At 42.6% G+C, this 25,718-nt stretch overlaps 1 protein-coding gene across 1 annotated transcript in view; it reads left to right on the top strand.

Annotated features, from left to right (window-relative positions):
* Positions 1-18,579, top strand: part of edar (ectodysplasin A receptor) — a 32,004-nt gene extending 13,425 nt beyond the window's left edge. The window contains exons 4-12 of the mRNA XM_053440670.1: positions 2,437-2,618; positions 5,001-5,086; positions 9,571-9,648; positions 9,797-9,922; positions 10,044-10,118; positions 12,897-12,969; positions 15,416-15,722; positions 15,837-15,900; positions 16,304-18,579. Coding sequence (XP_053296645.1) covers positions 2,437-2,618; positions 5,001-5,086; positions 9,571-9,648; positions 9,797-9,922; positions 10,044-10,118; positions 12,897-12,969; positions 15,416-15,722; positions 15,837-15,900; positions 16,304-16,689 — 1,377 coding nt within the window. The 3' untranslated portion in view covers positions 16,690-18,579. The remainder of the gene's footprint in view (positions 1-2,436; positions 2,619-5,000; positions 5,087-9,570; positions 9,649-9,796; positions 9,923-10,043; positions 10,119-12,896; positions 12,970-15,415; positions 15,723-15,836; positions 15,901-16,303) is intronic.
* Positions 18,580-25,718: the final 7,139 nt, after the last annotated feature.

Here is a 25,718-nt window from a genome sequence, read left to right as displayed (position 1 = left end):
AAATAAAAAGTGTTTATGTCTGGGCACAGACTTTAGTGCGGCCCTTTCTATTGCATTGTTTACAGATGAATTACAGTTGCATCTGTACCTGTATCTGCACCTGTAGACACATGCAGAAATGATCTGCCTACTTAGACCACAAACATCTGTCTGTCTGTGGAATGCACATCCTTCGGGAACCGTTCTTCTTATCGGCCTCTCATTCAACATGAATCGAAATTTGAATAAACAGACGACCAGTGCTCTGTAGAAGTCGGTGGGGTCCGGGGCACAGACTGATCTCAATCTTGACAATAACATTCATCGAAAAAAACTTCCAATTTGTCTCTAAAGTAAACACACAACTGTCTTTTGCTGCAGTGCTTTCCATTGAGCCGAATCACAGAGCTTTTACTCTGCTACACAATAACTTTGCGAGAGAGAACTGAATATGCTCAATAAAGCCCCTTAAACCTGGTTCAAACATTCATTAACTGTCACTATGTGGCCATAAACAATTTCTACATTTCTCTTTGCCCAGAAGTTCATGATATTTGAACAACATATAGTGATCACAGTTTGTTTCTGCTGCCCCAAAAGGAGCCAAAAAGAAATTTGAAGGCTACAAGTTTAAATATCAAAACTGTGAAACTTTCCGCCCGTTCTTCCTTTCCTCTGTCCTTGTCTCCTTTACCTCCATGAGCTGGACGGCATTCAAAAAAAAAAAATCAAAACAAATCGCATGAAGGTTCCCACCGTGTCGGTTTAATTTTCCCTTCCGTTCCCACTTCCGACCTTCCTGACCCTGTGTTCACTGAGCTTCCAAGTGCTCAAAGTAAACATCCCAACAATGCGTTGTGTTTGAACTTGTAAAATCAAGTGATCCACTCGTCTCCCCCCCCCCCTCTCTCTCTCTCTGACGGAGACGAGAGGTTCAGTCTCAGGGCTCGGTCATGAAAGGGTAGTTTAACCGTTTGTGATCGTCAGAAACATGAAGGAACAAAGAGGTTTAATCAGTGAGATGAGAAGCCCCTTTGCACTTTCTCCTGCCCGTCTGATCCCCTTGGTGCCACAGCCTGTAATTCATGTGTTCTTCTGTTCCCCTGAGTTCCCCCTGCATGTGTGTGTTGACTCTCTTTTAATCATGGAGTAACCATAGGGTTTTTCTCCGCACTACAGAGACTTCAGAAAGTACATTGCCCCCCCCCCCCCCAACACACACAATGAAGACGTTCAAGGCCGCTTTAAACTTGCATCTTGTATCCAGATTGTTTTCTGATGTAGCTGGAGTACGTTTCCGTGCCAGTGTGCTGTACATGGTTGTGCTGTAACTGCTGGAGTCAAACTTATATTTTTCTAAATTTTCCTAACTGTCACTGGGTGAGGCAGGAAGTGTCTGTAAGGTGAAGAAACATTAAAGGACGGGGTATTGAGCTTTCACACATCAGCTTTCCTGATGTGTGAAAGCTGCAGGCCATTAAGAGTATGGTCCCTGCGGTGGCCTCGTGGGCTGGCGGTTGGAGACGTTGCACCGCGACTTCCTCGGCTTGATAGGTCCCGGGAGATTTGTTGCATGTCATCACAGTGTCAACTCTCTCCCTTCAATGTCAACCTTCAAAATAAAAGCCAGGAAAGTGCCCCAGAGTCCCCTGTTGGTTTATAATTCCCTGGTTCTATCGACGTCCGATATCCAAGAATCAAAGAGGCACCGACTTTGCTTTGAAAAGAAGCTTTCGATTGGTCCAGAACGGCTTTGATTCAGCAAACAGAAGCAGAGCCATGGTGAGCCTGGGTAGGAAGAGATCCAAAGCCATCTTTAACCCAGAGCGACAGGATCCTGTCGATGGCTCAGCACAGTGTCATATCAAACGATCGCAGCGAGACTCGCAGACGTCAAACAGAAGATAAGTGATATTAGATTTCTTTAAGAATCGGCTCTAGCCCAGAGCGAAGAGGCATGGGCTTGTTTTTAATAGACGGATGAAAGTAAAAGGGAACTGAGACATGAAAGCAAGGGAGCAAAAAGAAAGAGAATGAGAATATGTTTTGTATGTGTGTGTGGCCTGTTGTTCAGCCTCCCCGCTGTGAGGAATTACCACGAGGAGATGGGAGGAGATTGATGCAAGAAGACAGAATGATGAGGTGGTCATTTTAAACACTACCAGGCATGGAGCGCTGTACACACACACACACACATACACACACACACACACACACACAGGGACCTCCGCGACCAATCAGATGTCTATTTTGTCATTTCAACAGCAATGCCAGATTTGCTCAGGATATGGGCAGAAACAGATGTGCTCGAGTGTTTTTTTTTTCCCCCTCTGTGTCCGCAGCACACACACATCGATCTGTAGAGCGTTGAGTTCATTTAAAATTGCATTAAAGGTTTTTATAACTACTGATATACACACGTCTTTATGATCCTATGTGCACGTGTGTGTTTTGCAGACCTGCGGCTACGGTGTGAGGGATGAGGACTTTGCCTGTGTGCCCTGTCCTCACGGGAAGTATTCCAAGGGGAAGTACGAGATCTGCAGACGCCACAAAGACTGCGACGCCCTCTACAAAGCCACGGTGCGGGCGGCGGGGACTCCGGACAGCGATGCCGAGTGTGGGCCGTGTTTACAGGGGTAAACCACACTCAAATACAAGCTTCAAACCCCATTTGTTACTGTACAGAGGACATATAATTGATTATTTGTGAATATGTATTACACGGAGATTTACATGGAACAATATGAGTGCTCAGATCTTTGTGTAGATTTCTCCATACACTTGCTTTAGGGTAGCCTGAGCTGCCATGTGAACAGACCACCCTGCTGCCGGCGGTCCCATGCGTCCCCCTCGCTGTGCGCACAAACACACACTAAATCCTCCGCTCCTCCATTTGCACATGACAGCTGTGGATGCAACCCCTGTCACTTAAAAATATTAAGTCGGGGGTTTAAATGTTACCAGACCTCCCTCTCCTCCCTCCTCCCGTTCCTCCCCCGTCTCTCCACTGGCTCCTCTCTGCAGACGGACTCAGTTTCTTTCCGAGAGCGTTCGGCATGTTGTTTTTAAATCTGGCTGCTGAGGCACTTGATAAAAATCATACTTCATTCGATATGTATGATTAAATGTGAGAAATGTATAATTAGGTGGGTCTTGAAGGCAAAAGTATGAGAGACTGATGATTGGGTGGAATTGGACGAACCCTCCCTCTCCAATAAGGAGAGCGAGTGTTGAAATGGTTTCCTCTCATCATTCATCTGGATGCTGTCCGGCTGCCTCCTACTTTTCTTGGCTCTCGCTCCACTTCCACAGGATGTTTTTTGTGCTTTTGATGAGTGTGATCGTTACAGGAAGCAGCGTGCACCGGAACATAGTGTTTGGTCATGTCGGGTGCGTATGTGTGTCTGTGTGTGTGTCTGTGTGTGTGTGCGGCAGCAGATAGAGGCAGTGCGTGTTTGATGCAGAGAAGAACAGGCCTGAACATTTGTTAAAGATAAAGCCTGAAGCTCAGCGGAGGTGAAGAGTCTGATACGACTTCAGCAGCACTTTCACATTATGAATAAACAACTAAATAAATACTCAGCTGGTCACTTTACAGTAACTATGTTTCGATAATACATAACAATTGTTTAAAAGAGATGAAGATCAAATATTTGTGCAGTGAGAAAATATTGTTGGAGAAAATTTGAAAACAAATATTTGCTGTATGACGCATGTTAAACTTTGTAGGGCTCATAAAAATAAGAAACCATCTGTAATGATCTTTGGCAAAGAAATTCATTCATTAGCTTTTGTCTAAATATACAAAAACATATAAACTTTTGTTATTTTTAATTTGGTCCGACTAATATAAAGTAATATAATGTGATTATGTTATTCACTGACATTGTTGTTTATTGTGCAATGCTAGTGTTGGAACTTGTGCAGAAATTGCAGTTGAAAACCATCTGTCTTCAGGATTTTTGCAGAATATCTATAAACATTGAGCACATTTCTGAAAGAAAAGGAATTCATATAACAAACGGGAATAGCACTCAGAGAATGCAGGACTCTGCCAAGGCCAAACAGTCCCCGAGTGAAACACATTTAAACTCACCAGAGACACTGTTTTATTTGGATCAACACCAAATTGCACAAACTCATAAATATCTGTACCCGGAACATGTCAGATGTTTTTTTCATCAAGATCCACGAAAATCTGGAGAAAGTTGAAAATGAAAATGTTACAGAATGTGAAAAATGTATCCTGGATCCAATGTTTAATGGGGTTTTCCTTTGGTCATTTGTGTGTAACACTGCTAACTAACAAACAAACAAACAAAGGCACAACTTCCTTGGCTGAGGCCATCATTATAAAATATTGAATTAAATGCATTATTGAAATTTCACTGAAAAGAATCCAAAGCTTGTTGATTTCAAATGCACAATATTCATTCAGCCTGATCTTTCAAATCTGTTCCATTTGTAACTGTGCTTAGTTATTTATAGTTTAAATATAAAATCCCTCTCCTTCAACTACACATCCACCAACATCCATAGAATTCTCATGGAATTACACACAAGACCGAACCAGTCACTGTGACATACAGTACAGATATGTGAGGGCACCTGCAGGCTGCACAACAACTCTGTACGCAGATACCCATGGATGCTTCTGCTCTCAAGCCTAAATGATTTAGCACCACTGCCACTCATTCACACATTCAGGCCCTGGCTGCCTCGCCCTCCGTTCTCCTCTAATAAACGTTGAGACGCTGGAGACTCAGGGCGATGTCTGTACTGAGCCAGTGTTTAGTGCCTTCGGGGCGTCAATTATGTACATTTCTTCACGGAGTCAAACTTTTCACCTCAGCTGCTTCCCCATACCTCAGCACTGTGCATGTTGAGTGTGTCTCGAAGGTAGGGAGGCCACGGATTATCCACACCTGCCACGCTCACTGGTGTTTGCTTACCTTTAGGAATAAGTAGAACTTTTAAGAGATCCATCCCACTGATAGAAGCCTTGTTGTCTCCTATAGGTATTACATGCTGGAGAACAGACCCAGAAACCTCTATGGGATGGTGTGCCACTCCTGCCAGAACGCACCGCGCAACACCAAAGAATGTAAGAGCTGCTTCTCCACACTTTCATTCCTCCCCCCCTCCCTCCATCCCCTTCCTTCCTTCCGTTCTTCATCCTTTGCAATCCTTCTCCACCGCCGTCCTCTATTTATTCTCTTCTCAACCATTAATTCCCCATGTTCTTCTTTTTCAACACTCATCTTCACAGCTTTCTCTGCACAAACACAGATCTGGTTTCCGCCAGATTAAAAAGCCACCAAACATTAAAGTTTTCTGTCTAAATGAAAGGAAATAAAAGAGGACAGGCTGTTGTTAAAAGCAGATGAGACTGTGTGTCAAAAGCCTGGCCGAGGTTTAAGGGAAACAAGTGGGGGTCAGATGTTGTGCCGAGTTCCCCCAGCCAGGTCGCTGTCCTTCCTGTCACCGGGCCTCGCTGGTGGACAGAGGTGGACATTCCCCTCTTCATTAGCATCACTCATAACCTCACTGCCCCTCATACCTGACTGTGTGTGCACAGTGTGCATGTGTGCGTGTCTTTTGGTGCCAGCTGTTGCTGCGACCACATCAGTGCACGATAATATCTACCAGAGGTTGTCTTCGGGGTTTTTTCTTCTGTTTTCCATCTGCCTGAGCTGCTCATAAACATTTCTATACACTTGCGGCACAAAGAGTGAATGTTGTCATGTGACACGTCGATTTGACCGTCACACATTGGTCCTCTGTGATTTCAGGCATTGTTTTATCCTCAGTTTTTTTGAATGCTTTTCAAAACCCCAGCAGATGGCAGTCAAGGGAAAATTAGGTTTTGATAAGTTGTAGATTTTATATTTACATTTGACTGAGGTGATAATGCACATAGTGATCGCCAACATATGATTTAGTGTTTATAGCATATAAGCATTTCTGCTAACTGAGTCCTCACAACTGTAGTGTATTATTTTTAATTTCCCAATACTTTAACTTAAATTAATTGTCACTGACTCCTCTGGAGATTGACCATAAACAGCCACTGCACATTTTTCAGATTATAAACGTCATTAATAGTTTTAGTTTACATTCATCAGCTTTAAGTCTTTCTCATGCACAGCGTAGTTGGATTCATCTGTTTTTATCTACCTACCAAGATGTGTGCATGTTATCAAGCCATTTAGTCTGAAAATCATCCTCAGTATTTAATCAGGGAGATTAATGGATTTTCATTTTAGCAGTCATCTTCTGTAAGGTGCTAATGTTTCAGTCAACAAACTGTCAGAGCAGTTTTGCTGCAGAGAGGGAGCCAATTATTTAAGTTTTTTCCTGCTGAGCCCTGAGTGGCTCTGTCCACATGGGACAAACAGTTCACACTGATCGCTTCAACATATCTCGACAGTGTTTTGGGAATCTCACTGATAAATACATATATGTAGATCTATATATAGAAAAGTATAGATCTAGATATAGATGACAACAGGAACATTATTTATGGGCTCTTAATTGCTCAAAATTCCCCTTTGAGTGTAATTGAATATCCCAGAAATTAATGGTGTTGTTGTTTTGTCACATTTAATGAGTGCGTTTGGAAAGATGAAAACCTCAAAAAGCTGCCCCGTCCTGCAGCGCAGAGGGTATGACGGAGGAGTGTGTGTGTGGAGTGTGTGTGTGTGCGTGCGTGAGTGTGTGCGTGCGTGAGTGTGTGTACATGTGCATGTGGATAATGAAATCTCTCCCAGGCATGGAAATAAGTGATTGAACGATGGTGTGAAGATGTGCGAGTAAGATAGATAGAAAGATGAAAAATAATGTCATTATTCATGGTGTGTTCAAATTTATCAAGGTTATTTGGGGTATAGTCCTTCTTTGAGTTAATTTAAATTTTTAACATTTAAGCAGCTTGTTTCCCAGACATGTGTCTGTTTCCTACAGTTTCCATATCGATTCAGCTCAGGATATTCACATCACTCTTGTTTCTGGCTGTTCATGCAGCAGCTGTTTACAACATGGTTTAGTTTGAAGGTGCAGCTGTTCTAACACTTTGGTTTTTGTATGGTCCAAACAAACAACCTGTAATGTGAATATTGGTAATCTTCAGAGGTGCAGAGGCATTTTCACACCACTCACTATACATGGCCATCAATATCAACTAGTGGCCTTATTCAGAATAAGGCATTATTTCCATTATAGTTACTTTCCTTTACTATTTAAGGTTTGTCAAATTTTTCAAAAGCTACAACTTTTTTATTCTTCCGTCTTCAGGGCAAGCGTAACTTGGTAACTGCAAAATGCTGTGAAACTCCAATAGGATGTTATAATGTGATTACATGTGTCAGTAATAAGTCTCGTATTCAGACTATTGTCTTAATGGGGTTTATATTGGAACATAGGTGTCCATGTAAACATAGTCATTGATGGGACAGAGCCAGACTGGCTGTTCTCCCCTATTTCCACTCCTCCAGGCTTATCCAAGCTAAGTGGCTGCTGACGACAGACATGAGTGTGGTATCAATATTCTCATATAAACGTTGGCAAGAAACGCAAACAGGTTTCCCAAAATGTGCAACTATTCATTCAAGAATGTTTTTGATTTCTGCTCCAGAAAACCTAAAATGCGTCACTGCTTTTCTCGTGACCTGAACCGGACAATTTATTGCTTTTAATGATCTGACACAGATGTAATATCACTATTGGGTCGAATCCGTCGGTGAGACGGATGAGAACTGTCAACGCAACCTGTTATCTGAAATAACTTTGATTTGTGTTGATAGAAGATAACATCGCACAGAGCATCCTTTATTTCTCTTATGTCTGTTAAATCAGCTTGTGATACATTTTAATTAAACGCCTTTAGATCAGAACCGCCCACCCGCAGCAGTAAAAAGAAAAGGAGCTGAAAGCTGGGAGTTCTCCTGAAGGCAGGCTGACACTCGCCGTGTAATCTGTAAATTACCCGGCTCCTGCCTACCTCTGTGTCTGTGTGTGTGTGTGTGTGTGTGTGTGTGTGTGTGTGTGTGTGTGTGTGTGTGTGTGTGTGTGTGTGTGTGTGTGTTTGTGTGTGATAATTAAAACTTTAGTGGGTATGAGAAAGAAAGATGATTAACATGTTAGTGCTTGCGCTGATGCTACTCTCTGGCAGACAGACTCTAAAGTCTGTAGGCATCGCTCAAATTCCACTATCAACTTTTGGCTTTTTATTGACTTTTTCCCGATCAGCTGCCTATTCACATAAAAACTTAAAATAGATAAGTGTATAAGTTTAAGAAGAGTTATGCTCCCCCCCTCAGAGACACCAGACACACGTGGGACTATATCAAAGTTTGATTTATCGGAGGTTAACCTTCGATTCATCCCCACTTAAAGACGTATCACGCTTCTCACCTCAAACAAAGTGCCCTTTTTTCATGTCGATGCCGCTCTGTAATTCTGCTCCTCTCAGTTTGTTTGGACCCGAGCATCCAGATTGCCCTGCAGTATCACCGCTCTGCAGTACGTGCTATTCAGCCTTTGAGACGTGATTAAGAGATGAAACCACAAGACGCTAAACAAAATTCCAGTTCAGACTCATATCCTTGTCCCAGGGAGTGTAAACACATACCCGGAGTTAATGTCTGCAGCCACAGGGCACCGACGTGTGTGTGTGTGTGTGTGTGTGTGTGTGTGTGTGTTTGTGTGTGTGTGACATGACTCTCAGAGGCCATGGGAAGTGGAAGGGCACATGCCAAAAAGGTGAACAGTATATCAAGTCGGGGGAAATAAAGGACTGATTAAGAGAGCAGATTTACGAGCTGCCAGGGGTTTTATAGCTCAATTAGAAGCGAGTAAAAACAATTGATGAATAATCCAGTCGCAGAGACGGAGATGGGGGGGGGGGGGGGATGCATAAGAAAGAGAGACATCTGGACTGCGGGTTGTTTTCTAGCGCCCGACCTTCACTACAGTTCAGGACAAACTGTTTGTGTGGATAATTTGACATTTTAACGCCTGCAAACCATTTTGGGGGAAAAAACTAAAAGGTCCATAAAATGCGAGGCCAAAGCTAACACGCCACCACCACCACCAGTGAATGATCGGATGTGAACTCTGCCCGGGACTAATTGAAATGGTTTGTGGTGGAACAATCTGCTGTATTTGACATATTTTGGAAGAAAGTAGTCATCCGGTTAGAACAAGGGTACAATGCTTATTCTGTGTCCTGCTGGAATTCAAATGAGAAGATTGATTCCACTGTGTGTGCAGTACATGTGGTACAACCAGTTAGCTTAGCTTAGCAAAGAAATCTGGCATATTTTAGGGGGGGAAATGTGGATCTAGGGAATTTAAATAGTAGTTTGATACGGGGACTGATGGGTTTCCAGTCCTTGTGCCAAGGTGATCTATCTGGCACAAGCTTCATACTCACTGCAACAACATTATAATTGTACCAATCTGTTCGTCTAACTGTTGAGGGTAAACAACCGTATTTCCCAAATGAGAAACGGTTACTTTAATGAAAGTTGGCACCGTTTTACATTAGTAAACTGGGACTGAGGTGTGTTTATGTTTGTGTGTTTACAGGCAAGCAAAGCATTAAACCAAAAGAGAAACCTCCGATTGACCCTGGCAGCACGACAGTGTTCCCTCATCTGGATAAAGGTAAATCCAAATACACCCCCATGAAAATATACAGTCATCCATCATCTTTTATCATTCCTTCTCTCACACACACACACGCACACATGCAGCCACACACTCTCTTACACAACTTTCAACCATCAGTAGTAACCATGGCTCCATGTTTCAGGTACCAATGGACAGGGTCACCTAGCCACAGCTCTCATCATCGCCATGTCAACCATATTCATCATGGCCATCGCCATCGTCCTCATAATCATGTTTTACATCCTGAAGGCCAAACCGAGCGGCCAGGGTGAGCGGGGCACGCACGCACAACCACACACACACACACACACACACGCACGCACGCACAGGTGGGCATTTGTGATTAATGATGATTCATGTTTCTTTGTGCTTGTGTGTGTGTTCTGCAGCGTGTTGTTCCGGACAAGTTGTGAAGGCAGTGGAGGCTCAGATCATCAAACAGGAAGACAAGAAAGATGTTCCAGGTGAGACAGGACAAACACGCGCACACACACACACACACAGACACACACAGACCCACACACACACACACACACACACACACACGCACACACACACACACACACACACATTCGTTTGTACGTCTATCTACGTCGAGGACCCTTACCCTAATCGTAATCATCCAAACTAAAAGCCTTACCTTAACCCTAACCCTTAACCTTACCCTAACCCTAATAAAACCACTCTGTCAGGTCTATGCTTACAATGGTCCTCACAAAGATAGAGGTACAGGAACACACTCACACTGAATTAGTAATGAGACGTGTTATTTAGGCGTCTAATAGAATCCTGTTTGACGAGCCTCACAACCAGAACTTCCTCAGTTCCACTTTGTAGCCGCAACATTGAACAATGAATCTGTTTACATGCACATTAATCTCCTGGTTATGAACCTCACCCTGGTTTTCATTATAATCTGGATGTGATGTTTACATGAAACTTAAGTAAGGTTGTTATTCGTGTCCTTGTATACATGATCCTAATATTATCCACATTTTTGGCCATATGCATGAGAGGAGGCACGCGTTTGACTCAGCGTTTCATCGAGCATGTTCAGGCTCCTCCGAACAGCCAGAAGTGATTTAATCCAGGGTTCTGAAAACATATTGTGATATTTAAAGATATTATACGTTACAATTCTTCTTTTTTTTTAAGACTTACGTTGCGATTTTTGTGCTTCCACATACAAAGTGATTCAAAAAATGTTCAAACCCAGAGAAATCCACAATTTCCTTCAAGGCAGTGGAGCGTTTCTTCTCTGTCGACATCGGGTTTAACTTCCAGAGCAAATGATGTATGACGCTGGAAGAACCCACTGCCGGCCAGTTGGCCAGTTAGCTGTTTGTATTGGTCACTCGTGATGGATCAAGAGTATTCGTTGCCTTCTGCTAAGGTTCTGTCACAAAGCTCTCAAACATACAAGAGACAAGAAACAGTGTTGACGACAACAAATCCCATGATCCCACACTGCTTCACGACATCATCAAACTAGGTCTTTTGAGTTTGTCTTGATTGAGAGACCCCTAGTGGCAATTACATATTATATTTGATTTAGATAACTTAAGTGCATTTTTTCACTCGTAAACCAAGGATGCCAATCAAAGTACATTTCCCCGAGATTAGATAGACTGTGAGATAATTATTTTGTAATTTGTATTGCACAAATTGATATATTGAAATTGTGTCATACAACCTGAAAAAAGGGTAAAGCGTTAAATTACTCTAATATAGTGAAAGTTTTTTTTTTTATACTCTACTGTGTGTTAGCAACATCTGTTTCACGTCTCCTCTAATGTTCTCAGTGTTTTCCAATCCGCGTAAATATAATAAACACGCCGGCAGACACCGATCATCACCACGTCTCCGTAAACTCCACTCACACGTCGCACGGCCCCTTAATGACGAATCGAGCGCTCCAGAGCAGATGCACTTTACACTTGAGCCGCTTCAAAAATACACTCATAATAATAACACAGAGGGACTCGCAGCTCCGTAATTATAGCAACAAGGCAAACTGTATTTTTTTTTTACTCCTGTACGACAAAAATAATCACAGTGACCCAGCACACAATTTGCGTGACAGTCAGATGAGGCACGAACACGCACCCCCCAGCAGTGATTACAGCGACATGTGTATAATTTGACTCAATCCTCTTCAAGCTCGATTCAAGTGGCTGCGACCGGCTTACCTGCTAAACCCAGACACTTCATATCATCTGTAATCAGGCTTATAGTCGCTTCAGTGTTATCCAACCATTTCCTGTAGCGCTGTGGGCTTCGATTTTCTTTATTTCTTCTTTTTATTTGACGCTGCATATATATTCTCTGGCACACGGATGTTGCATCATGGGACATTTGAACTCCTCGCTCATCACATCTGCGTTGAACATGTTATCGGACAGATCTCATCCAATCTGACTGAATCCCATTTGAATGTTAATGCAGTGTTGTCTCCATGTGTCAGCCTGGTATGTACATGTGTGTGCGTATGATGATTTCAGCATGATTTATGCAAATGTATTGGTGTGTGTGTGTCTGTGTGTGGTGAGGGACCTGCAGCGGGATGAGTACCTCGTGGTGGAATGCGAAGCTTCCAAAGCTAAAGCCATGCGTCGCTTTAGGCACCGTCTCTCCTGACAATGATGCTCTGTTCAATTCCACTCGCAGACTGACTGACTAACTATTTACATGTGGCGTGGATGGGAAAACACACACAGACACACACTCTCACTCACACTGCCACAAACACATTGTGTGTTATGACAAGTTTGCTCAGTTAATGGCTACTAAAAATGTTTTATCTGAGTTGTGAGTGAATGTTGTGCGTCTGTGTGTCAATACATTTGGGATGACGGGTGTGTGTGTGTGTGTGTGTGTGTGTGTGTGTGTGTGTGTGTGAGTGAAGCTCATTGCTTGAAGCTCTACCGGAGCTGTCTGTCACTCATGTAGAGACAGAGTTAATAAGTTTGTGTGAAGAAAGACACACATGCTTGAATACACACACACACACACACACACACAAACACACACACACACAAACACACACACACATACACACACACACCGTTTCTTTGTTACACTTAAACATTCATTGCTTCTTCAAGGTATGAAGCCTCAGGAATTCCAACTTTTTAGAATGGGAACTTTTAATTGTTTTTTCTGGATCCTCTCCCGCTGTGTTTAATATATTTGAGAAAACGAAACGCATGTGAACGTGTGTGTCTTCTCGTTTTCTCTCTTAGACAATGTGGTGATCTACTCAGAAAAGGACGAGTTTGACAAACTGAAAGCCCCCCCGCAGAAGACGGTCAAAAGGTGAGAGACGCCGGTTGATCCGTGAGCAGCTCTGCTCCTCTCTGGTTGTTACGGAGTTTGATGAAATGGTTATTAGTGATTATTCGTTAAATCACAACAACGTACGCTCCTTGAAACAAAAGAACTGGTACAAAAAATGGAAGATAGGATTGTTTATTGATAACTATGGGGATATGGAGTTGTAATATCATTTTCTTCTATATCTTGACAAATACACAAATTCAGCATTTTCACATGATAGAAATGGAAATAATGAAATTATAATATATACTATACATACTATATACTATATACACATACTATATACATTGGTGATATACTGAGTATATATAGTACGTGATTTGTTTTTTAAACACCATTGTGTGCTTATCTTTGTGTGCGTCTCTGGGTTTGTAAGTGGCGACACAGAGACGCGACACAAAAGAAAGAAGCTTTCATCATTTTTGCAGCATCTGCCTGTAATTAAGCCCTAACAAAACAAGTCACTGCAGTAGGAGCATCACTGCTGCTGGCGTATTTTGTGTGTCTTATCCACACAAAGATGTGTGTGTGTGTATGAGGCATGTTAAACGCAAGTGCAGTTGAGGTTTTCTTTTGTCCTAATGAAGCAGACAGCTGAGACGTGGGTTTTGGGGGGAGGGGGGCTGAGGTGGAGTATAGATGAGCCCTGAAGCCTAATCTAACCCTGTTGGAGCCGATGGGGGTATTTATTCCAGGCTTCACCTAAAACCACCACCAGGTGAAAGCACATCCTGGCAGACAACAAAAGGACGACAGTTTTTCTCACCTTCATCTCTTTTGCATATATTTCATCCCCCCAAGTGCAGACAATGCTGCTTTATGGGTGCTGGTAGCTGATGGATGGGAGAGGTGTGGAGACGCATGATTGCGCACAGCACAACACAACACAACACAACACGACACACAAACCTACAGTCAGCTTTTCTGTTCAAATGTTATAGATCTTGCACACAAAAAAAAAACATACTTATATTGACTTTCCAAGCACAGGGAAAGGGTCTAAATCAAAGAATAGATGACACACACACACACACACACACACACACACATCTCCATTAATAGTGTGGTATAGCATCATGCCAAAGGATGTGCTAACTCACTGCTGTAACTGCCAGCGTGGGTGTTAGATTTCCAGGAAACAATGGCATTTTGTGTGTTTGTGTGAGTTGAGGAAAAAGAGCATGGGACTGGGAAACAATGGCGTTCTCTGTCAACAAGGTGCTTTTGCGAGAAAAACCCAGAGCAGGCGCAGCGAGGGGGATGATGGGTAATAAATATTATATTATACGGTATCATGTTGTTAAATCACAGGGCTATTTCAGTCAATCACGGGTAACAGCCACGAAACATCCGCAGCTATGGCAACAACAGAATCATTCTTCTACGAGACGTTTTTCATTGGTCAAATTGGGCAAAGATCATGAGTCATTGTGTGTGTGTTGGCTGTCACTCGCACCTTTAATTATATAGTAGAGCAGCAGAACTACACACTCTGCCAATATCTCCAAGGAGTGCGTATTCATTGATATGTCTGAGGGCGAATCAGAACAAAAGTAATCTTACATCTGAGTATAATAACAATTTATCCTAAGTAATTTTGTTTTTTTATTAAAAGCTTTTATTCATGACAAAATATCGTCATGTCCTTGCAATGAAAATAAGCTCCAACACTTTTTATTGTGCAGTTTGATAACGTGTGTGTTACTTTCCAGACTGTATGTTTTTTTTAATGTATAATGAGTACTGTAAAATAGATTTGTATAAAGGTCCAGTGAATTTAGGGGGATCCATTGATAGAAATGGAATATAATATTAATACTAATTTTTTCAGTGTATAATCTCCTAAAATAAAGACTGATTGTGTTTTCATTACCTTCAAATTAGTCATTTATATCTACATTGGGAGTGGGTCCTCTCCCACAGACAGCGGTGATTAAAAGTTAATTAGTACTTTGTTTTTAAATAGTATTAAAATGTAGAAGTACTTCTGAGTGTAAAGGTTAACTGCATCATTATATCTGAGTCACGGGTGCAAGAGGCGGGGTCTAATGTTACCTGACTGCTCTGATTGGATCAGTGGACCAATTCTCCTCTTGCTACTGATTTCATTTAAAAATATAGAAACCTAGAGAAGGCCTTTCACAGTTTTGTTACCTGAAGGCATGTTTTAAATGAGTTGCCTACTAATAAAGCTTAAAAAACAGAACACAAGATCTACAACTCACGTATTGCATTTAATGGTAAGTTGTATAAGAGTTAAATGTAAAAACATTACCTGCCTATAGTGTTAAGAATGTAGGAGCTCAAAAGACTTACTGACAGGAGACCATATTCCCATTTTAAACGTGTTTCTGGTCTCTGAGTTTTATGTAATACCAGAGAATATGTTGCACATGTGTTCCAACGAGTGCTTTTGTCTGTGCAGTGAAAACGATGCATCGTCAGAGAACGAGCAGCTGCTGAGCCGCAGCATCGACAGCGACGAGGAGGCTGCGTCCGACAAACAGGGATCAGCCGACACCACCAACACCAACCAGCGCCTGGTCAACCTGGGCAACAAGCCCGACCTCTGCCTCCTCTCTCTGGGGCGGCATGAGAGCGACCACGCCTGCAACGGGTCCCCCACCATCACGTCCGGCCAGGCCAACAACGGCCCGGGTCCCAACCACATCGCCAACAACAACCACATCAGCAACATGAATGCGATCAATAACAACAATAAAACCCCAGGGGTAAGGAAGAAGGACCCTTTAAAGAAATGACTGCAAAAAAAATATGATTATGAACAGATCTCCAGCTCAGCATCATCTGGAAATCACAAAGTGATTTTTTTTTTTATCTCGCAGATGCTACAGAGTCGAAGGAAAAAGATCCTGGATCTGTACGCCAGAGCCTGCAATGTGACAGAGGGTAAGGCTGGTTTCCCTCAATACTGTGGAGGAATTGAACTTTTTCTATGAACTGCATTTAAGTGTCATTTTCAAAAAAGTATGTTCGTTCATGCACTCATAGACAAAATATATATAAAAGTACTACGGACACTAAGCCATGGTCCAGTCTTCCCCATGATTGTGTTTACAAATAATGAAATAGAACGAGAGATACACGGTATTTATTATGAATGAATATTAAGTTACTTGAAACCTTAAATACAAAAATGCTTGAAACATTTTAGTTTAAGTGTAATGGGTCTAGGATATAAGAATTTTTCATATTCTTATATAACTGTGAAAAAATTATGAACTTTATCCCGATATTAATATTCTTTGAGATGCCCCTGTAAGGCCGCTCTAACCCTCCTGTCCCTCTGCAGGCCTGAGCCCCACGGAGCTTCCCTTCGACTGTCTGGAGAAGACCAGCCGCATGCTGAGCTCCTCCTACAGCAGCGAGGCGGCCGTGGTCAAGACGTGGAGGCACCTGGCCGAGAGCTTCGGCCTGAAGCGCGACGAGATCGGCGGCATGAGCGACGGCCTGCAGCTCTTCGAGAGGGTGAGCACGGCGGGCTACAGCATCCCTGACCTCCTGACCCGCCTGGTGCAGATCGAGAGGCTGGACGCCGTGGAGTCGCTCTGCTCCGACGTGCTCGGCTGCGGCGAGACGACGGCGGTCAACGGACGGCAAGGCATCAGCAGTTTTCACAGCCAGCTGGTGTGTCAGTCCCAGTTCCCCTCACCCTCCCAACGCTGCGCCAGTGTCTAGACGTGTGGTGGAGCAGAGACTTAAGAGACTTGGATGCCTCACAGTATACATTTCAGTAGGGGCAGATACTGCTCTGACCAGGAGGAGAGCACATATACAGCAAACCTATTACACCCATCACATGAAGAATGTCCGTGGACCTTTGCAGGCACAGTTCTTTTTTTCGCCCATCGTGGTTCTCTCTCTTTCAAGAAGCTAGCAATGTGAAATCGTTTCCTTAACTCCCGTCTTTCTAAACTTTTACAGATTTTGAGAAAGAAAAAAAATGAACGATTGCTCGAGTTCACATTATTCTCGTTTGGTTGTTTAGATATTTTCTGCTTTGCAGGAACAAAACAATCACGATTCATTTTAGACTTTTTTACTTTCTCAAATTCCAAGGAAATAGTTGCGCTGGATGCAACACAAACAATATTTCGTCCACAGTATTAAAAAAGATACACAACTATAGTCAAGAGTGGAATCTGGGAGTTGAATGACTTATCTGAAGAATTGATTAAGTTTGCTCTTGTGAGAGTTCATACTACATAATTCGCAGAACTTCTCTGCTGCTCTTGCGAAGTATGTAAATCACACTCTTGCTAGAGCTACTTCCTCAGCCGTGATCCAGTCGGTGACCCCCCTCACCCCCTAGTCATTCTTCCAGTCTATCCCCCCCCCCCTTTCCCCTTTCACCCCTGCGCTGCGGTCTAGCGCTGCCGCCAGTCCTAATTATTTGGCGTGTGGCTTGCCGGGCCCCTAATAGGCTGAGGTGTTGTGGTTTACAGAGCGGGTGCAAAGTGCCTGTGATTTCCATCACCCAATTAAGCATTTAGGGCCACTTAACCACTGAAGGCCCGGTGGAAAAGCTATAAAAAAAATACGTGCATTAAAAAATAGAGATGCCACAGCAGCAGGCATGACTAACTGCCTCCGGGGGGGTTCTGCACTGCGAGCCGGCCGTGGTGGAGGCTTTTTGTGGCTCAGTCATGCTCAGACAGGATTTAAGCTCTCCTCTACCCTATGGGACCAATATAGCAAATGAGAAAAACGTGCAGTCGTGTTGGTCGTCCACTTCTGAAAAGTAGCCGAGGCCTGTTGGGGGTGGGGGGGGGGGGGCTCCGAACAGCATCAGGTTAAACTTTAGGAAGGGCGTCACGTTTGATGCACTTCATTAATAACAGATTAGAGCCGACAGATAAGATGCTGGTCAACGTCCGGCTCTCTGTGCTGGTGAAGCTCCAGAACTCAGCTGGAACCAGCGATGCCAAGACGGTCTTTGATCTCATTGCTCGGGAATGGGACTGATCTTTATCTGATGCCTGATGTTGTCAGCATCGTGTCCCATGACTGATCTGCACGGAATCAAACACATCACCTGCTGCCAAGTTCTCCTGTTGACTGCTTTTTGTTCATTCTTTTGTTTAATACTGCAAACTCTGGGGCTGGACCCTCAGGTACTTTAAATGAATGTGCATGTTCATCAAGCATCTATTCATAGTTTTTTCCTTTTTAAAATCTCTTGTCGAAGCAAAGAAAAAGCTCACGATAAATATAACTGCTTTATCAGAGCAGGGCCGTCTTCATCAGATCCAGTACGAAACATGTTTAACTAGTTATTTTGATGATGTTTTATGCTGTTGAGCTTTGTAAATAATATAATTGCTGGACTGAATTGAAATGAAATGGATCCGAGCCCTGATTCCAGGCACGCAGAATCTTGCCTAACACACAGTATATTATGCTGATAGACAGAAACCAAACATGGATTTCTTACCTCAGTAGCACACACATTATAGTAGAACATGTAGAAACACACATGCAAAGCCATCACAGAACCAAAGTATAACTGTATATATAACTTATTATTGTACATAGTGTATACATTAATAAAGATGTAATGAAAAAATGGCTTGGTGTCTGACTTTTGTTTGAGACGAGTGACGATGGACTGGACCTTCAGGACTTCGGGAAACTTCTGATTGTTAAATGTTGTTCAGATGTATCTCAAATGTAGCTTAATCGAGATAAGCAGTAGGTGGCGCTCTTTCAATTACATGCGTTAGAGAATTACACAGTAAGTATTCATCTATAGACTTACTTTGATGCGTTTCTGCCGCGATAAAGTCATTTCCCTTCTATGATAGACCGACTTAAGACTTCATCAAACCTCCTGCAAACAAAATAACTTGAAGTCAGACTCACACTGAGGGAGTGACTCATGTCAGTGATTTGTTCCCACCGGGACACTGACTTAACCAACCTTCAAACAAGTCACTGACATAAATCACTCACTCCAGTACTTCTCCGTGCCCATTGGCCCACTGAGAGCTGCACTGAGCTGAGAAATGGAGGGATCGTTTCAGGAAGTAGTTCATGTCCGTTCATTCTCACAGATCCCTTCATGAATAACACTACACCAGACCTCGTATGGCTCTACTGAAAAACCAGGAATGAATCTATCCAGTTTACGCTGTGATAAGTAATTTATTGAAAAATTATATGAAACATACATCATGATGAAACATTGGATAAATATATGTACAGTAAATATGTCACTAAGCGCAGGAGGGGTCATGGGAAATATTTAGCGGGTTCTTGCAATAAACTTAATGACAAATATGATTGTTTCAAAATATCATTAGCATATACAATGTAACAATGTGATGAATTACTTTCTATACAATCTACAGTAACCCTTAGCACTTATTAAATACACATACATGAGGTATATCATGTTTAACAAGGGATATTCTCCATCTTGTCCTGTGTTCTTAAATACATCATGTCCAAGGTGTAGGATATTGAAACACATTAAAGGTCCCCGATGGACTTAGGACACATTAGTAACCATTACAGAAGACATTGACAAGGCTGGTTAATTGATTAGAGACATGGAGTGGAAACATTTTCCAGAGCATTCAAAACTCCCACAGTTAATTATAGGTCATTAAATGTGGCACATTACCTCAATGCCTCATTACATAAAAAAAAGACTGTAGGAAAAGATTAATGGGCCGTAAGTACATTCAGGGATTAGTTCTGGCTTTCACATGCACTTTCATCTCGTCCAGTGGCTTTCCACTGCAGGTCAAGAAGCCAAACTACTTCTCCCGTCCAGATTAAACATAACTCATTTCTCCCTTTTGAAAAGCACTATTTGTATAAAAGCTTTTACACACTCATCATTATTTATTGTTAGCAAATGATGAAGAACAATACAGAACTCCATTTATCTATCACAGGATTAATATACGTTGCATCAACAGTACAACGTTTTCTCAACTGGGAGGAATTTTCTCCTGGACAACGTTAATGTAAATTCCTCTTCTGCCCCCACTTATCTTTCTTTATACTGAAGACTTTTTTTCCCCAGCTTCGTGGCATTAGCTTCTACAGATGTCACCTCACCTCTATCATCAGGCTTTCACTGTGTGTTTGTGCCAAGATTCCCGAGGCCTTAGCTAAACAATTAGGTGTGTGTTTGTGTTTGTGTGTGTGTGTGTGTGTGTGTGTGCGCTGGCTGGGGATCTTAAGGCTGCTTCATTGAGGCTCTGTCTGGCAGTGGAAATGCCAGTGATGCTGCTGTGGGGCATTGGGGCAGCATTGAGGTCTTTCTCTCATCATGTTTCAAACTCTCAAAATTGCCCACAAAATAATCCATCCAATTTGAAGAGCCTGTTACTCTAATAACACAAGGGTACACATTTGTGTGTGTGTGTGTGTGTGTGTGTGTGTCTTCAGGGTCTGTTTCTGCGTCATAAGGGCTCGGCTTGGCTTGACTTTAAATGAGGAGGAGGAAGCCGGACAGGCTCTTCAGGGCAAGGAGTGCCAACCATGACACTAATTCAACCCCCCCCCCCCCCTCCCCCCTCAACACAAAACGTTCATGCAGACACTCATCCCCTGTCAGCCACCTGCAAACACATCAAACAGTGCAGGTATTAGTGTCCACACCTCAGTCAGGTGTATTTCCTACTGAACGTCTAAAGCACAGGATGAACTGTTGGCACTCTGTGTAATTGCATTTCTTTCAACTGCCATTTACTCCAGTACAACTTTGGAAAAATCCTTTGAAAGATGCTATTTATAAAAAAAAACGTCAAAAAGAAATAGTTTAACACAATAATTCCCCCGTATAAGATCTAATCGCTTTTATTCCAATAGCACAGCTTAACCCTGACTATGACTACTTAGACTTATAAATAAACAGATATGCCTAAAGACGCTATAGACTATTCAGCTTTTACCTTTGATGGACACTCTTCATGTGACATTATATCTGTATAACGACTTTATAATGTGCAATGTTCTTTTAACACATACTTGTTTGAGATGGGCTGTTCTGTTCGGCCTGTGGTTATGCTGGTTGCAGCTTTCACGCTGAAACTGTCAAAATGACCTGCAGCTATCGAGCTGCCGCAAGTAAAAGAAAACAGGCGGCAGGAGTCGATACACAGAACTCTGAAGCTGTGCCACCGCGGCTGCACATAGAGCTGCTGCACACAGAGCTGTTCACCTGTTTATTCTGGGTTCTGTGAAGCTTGACTCGGGACGCACAACCCCGAGCTGGAGAGTCAGTTGCTGCTGTCACGGTCTACAACATTGATGAGTCCCAGCCGCGCCTTGTTTATTCTAATTTTATTCATATTGAGTTTATCAAAATGGATAATGGTTATTTAAGATGGTGACTGTGTGCCTAACATAAGTCTGACGAAGAGCCTTCTGCTTGAAGTCTATTGCCCCTGACCTTCTTCCTCTTCTCCCCCATCTTATCAACACTTCCCTGTCAACTGGCTGTTTCCCTAACTCTCTGAAGGAGGCAAGAGTAAACCCTCTCCTGAGGAAACCCCCCCCTCATCCCGTGTGAAGTAAACAACTACAGACCTGTCTCTCTTCATCTCTTTCTTTGCAAAGCTCTAGAGCGATCTATCTTTAATCAACTCTCCTCCTGTCTTCACCGTAAAACAACTTACTCGATCCTCACCAGTCTGCTAGAGCAGTCTCTCTCTCCTCTGTCCTCCTCCTTCTAGACCTCTCTGCTGCATTTGACACAGTGAAGCACCAGATCCTCATTTCCTCCCCTCAGGATCTGGGTGTCTCTCCCTGCTCTCTCCCTGCTCTCATCCTACCTCAACGACCACACCTACAGGGTAACTTGGAGAGGATAGAAGAAAGTCTACACGTCTTCCATTGAAAACTAAAAACGCACCTCTTCAGACTATATCTTGAATAAATACTAGCACTTATATGGCACTGACTTATAGAACACTGTAGTTAGGCTTTCTTGAAGAAAATCCCTCGATTCTTGTTGTTCCGGGTTTGTCCCCTCACGGTTGAATAGACTTATAGTAAGTCACTTTGGATAAAAGCGTCAGCTAAATGAAATGTAAAAAAATTGTCAAATAAAATAAGTGAAAACCAAACAAAATGTAGGAGCGAGTGCGATCCCAGCCCGTCTGCAAAGAATAACCCCCGACAGCTGCTTCCACTCTCAGCTCCTTCAAACACTAACTTTATTTACAGCCAGGTATATTACCACAACCTCCACGTCCTTATTGCATTACTCAATCAGCATATTTATGCATATTGCGGCTGGTGGAAATGATATACATTTGGTGGTCTGCCACGTCAAATCGCCGTTTGACTTGATTTTATGGTTGTGCTGAAGTGGAACCGCTAATGTTTCCCCCTGCCAGCCTCCTCCCACCTACCAAATAACATTTTAATGAGGTTTACCAGCCAGACCAGAGGAGGCCGAGCCATTTTCCGAATTCTTGGTCCACTGAAAAAAACCTCAAACATAAATCAAGATCAGCACATAAATCCCTGTGGGTGAGAGTTAAGCGCGTTAGAGAACACGGACCAGACACCGCTGTGCTGAGTGCAGCGCAGACCAGACCTCACTGAAGTCATGAAAGTAAATAAATCAGCCGTCGGCAGTTCCTGAAGGAGGCATATAGGCAATAAGACCTTGTTAATGTGATACTCCACCCAAAATGCATTTCCTTGTCAGAGACTCATTCCCATTGCGCTTGAAAAGCAGTTGTGGGAACTTGTGTAGCTTCCTTCACCTTGAATTCAAGTCGGCTAGAATCAAATCCCATTTTAAACTGTCAATCCACTTGCTCATTGTCATATTTTTGCCAAAATACTCTGCTTCTGTCTCTTTTATCTGCAGTATTTTGGTGAAAATACACTCTTCATTCTACAGAAATGTCAATTATATATATATATTCTAATTTATAGGAACACAAAAACATCAATATGGGACAATTAGTTTTAGCAAAAACCACAGATTTAATTTAAAGATAACATAAACATTTTTAACTTTTCACTTCCTGCAGTAGCTGCATAAAGAAGCTAATATCATGACTGTGGCAAACACACTGTGGTGAAGGTATGTTGTCTGGATCAGCTATCTAAAACTGGGTTCAGGTTGAGGAAATTCTGTGCCCATCAATACAATAAATGTCAAGTGCGTGAAAGTAGGACGTTTGGATGAAGAGGTGTTGGGCTGGAGGCTTAGTTTGGACCTTGACACTAAAATGTAAAAAGATCCGTATAAAGCTTTTTCCACAGATTTCAATTGCATCTCACGGCTGTCTGAGCACATTGTCCTCACTGAAAGTGCTCGTGGAACATGGTCCAAAACTTTGAGTTTAAAAACATATGTTTGTGAGGTCACTGGCGGTGACTGCATCCTACTGAGAGGTGTTTATAATTGTCCAAGTGGAAGTGTTTGTCACCGACGTCTGTCTCTGTAACTACAAAGCGTTTCAGCATCTTCGGAGCCAGCAGAAAGTGAGAAGACAGCGTGTCACATCAGGGTCATCTTTAATCAGTGCCAGGCTGGGATGAGTCAACGGAGAAACTGATGTTTAAACGATAGTAAGGACAAAACAGGAAAACATCAGGACAGTTGAGTTTTCCAGGTCTGACAAACAGAGATGTGCCCAAGTCTTGCTGTGCCTGGCTCGATCTGTAGCCTGGCATCGTCACATTCATTCTCTGAGTTCGATGAACAGCCCAAATCTGATAGGCTGTCATGTGTCACCATTATGCTCAGTGGCTCCAAGTTATTGCTTTGCCAGAACAACAGATGAGTTCATAGAGGCAGTAAGTGACAAGCGGCTTCACACTAGACTCCTGTTTTCAATTAATTTGTATTCTGTCTGCAGAGCCGAGGCAGAAGAAGTGGATGATAATCTTATGAGGGTTTTACACAGTGACTGCACAAACCACCGCATCTGCCTTAAAGTGACATTTTCACATTTCCGAGGACTGACATGGAAAGTTTCACACAGTCGCTGAGGACAATCTGTGTGGAGAAAGATTTCTAAGTACAGGTGTGAAAGCACTCAGGTCGGATAGAGGTCCAATATCGCGAGTCCACATTCTTTTAGTATTGTGAATGCTGATTTGGTCCTGGTCACATTGAAGGGCGGGACTGACATCCCCTGTTAAAGTTGAAATACAGTGTTTAAGTGCAGGAGTCATTTAAACTATAGCACCAGGCAACAACAACAGAAGTTATTTGCTCTGCCTTGAACGCGTTGTCTTTGTTATTTTGATTTCTTCCTGCTGCTTCCCACCATGCATTGCATCTTCGCGTGTTTATTTGCACATGGGGCGGTGAAGTGAGGTTTGATACGAGATCTGATCACGACAAGCACGCGGAGTCACGCACTCACTTGTGATTGGATCACATCACGTTAATGCCAACCAATTCAAGATCTGAGGCTGTCCGAAGGCCGCCCTCTAAGGTCGGGGTTAATGTCGTGTTTCCTGGGCGACTTGATGAAAACTAATTCTTTTTTTTACGTGGCCTTTATCTACAGTTTGCTCCTCTGTTGATCATAAAGCCTGTTGTTTCCATTTGATATCATCCAGATGTGACAAAATTCACAACAGCCCCAATGAGGGAGAAATGTAAATACTCTCCTCCTCCACGGTGCTGCCAACAAAACCCTCTTTTATCTCATAACACAATCTCCTTCTGCTTGTGGCTGTTTACAGCCAGTGAAGCGGGAAAAAAGTAACAGAGTAAAGAATTTAGTGTAGGCTAAAACTTAATCAGGCTTACATGCTTGGTGGGAAAGGGGGGGGGGGTTGCTCCATCTATGCCCTGGTAATTTAGTTAAATCCACTGAAGAGAATAAAATGATCCCACTTATAGGATAACAGCACAATAATTGTTTAAAGGGGCAGTAAAAATAAGACTTTTTCCAGTCATCTTGCATATCAACAACTTCTACCATTGTTCTTTTACCATGTGTTCGAGTGCCTGCCACATAATAACAGAAGTGGTTAAAACCCAGAGTAATTTGGGGTAATAACATTCCTTATAAAACGGGCTAAACTATAGGCTACAGCTCATTCCTGAACCTTTATCACCTCGGACCATAAGCTCCAGAACCTTCAACACAGATCAACATGAGAGTGGCTGAGCTTGTTTAATGGATGCATGATGTCGTAAATTTGTCCGATTTCCATTTCTGATTCTTTCCATGGTTATTTGCCTGAATATTGCCCGTTTCTATTACAGTACCAGCGCGTGTCTCGTTTTCCGCCCGTGGGACTACTGTATTATATTAACCATAATGCTTTGTGCAGATGTAAACAGTTTGCAAGCGTCTGCTATCACTCGAGGATTCACTTCAACTCAAACATCTAAAACAGGTTGCATTTGTTTTGGCAGAACGTTTAATTTCAAACATCTTTGTTCTCATAAGTTTTCTCCAGGAGGCGGATTGAAGCCTTCAGGTTAAACACTGACTGTCACTCTTCTTCAATGAGAGAAAATACAGCTTTTTCTCAATTTTTAATTAAAAAGGTTTATTATGCCCATTATTTAAACAAATAAAAACTAGAGTTGCACATAGGGAGTGCGTATTCTATGACTGATTGGCCACTTTATCACCATACTGCATATACATGTATTCTTATGGATGGAAACAATGTGCACAGAAATGTTCTGCAGACTAGTTACATGAAACCCTCTGATAATGTTGATAGGAATTGATGTAGCAGAAGAAATATCACCCCAA

This window comes from Pleuronectes platessa, chromosome 14, assembly GCF_947347685.1.
Source record: "Pleuronectes platessa chromosome 14, fPlePla1.1, whole genome shotgun sequence".
Classification (NCBI taxonomy): Eukaryota; Metazoa; Chordata; class Actinopteri; order Pleuronectiformes; family Pleuronectidae; genus Pleuronectes; species Pleuronectes platessa.
This window is presented reverse-complemented; position numbering and strand designations above follow the sequence as displayed.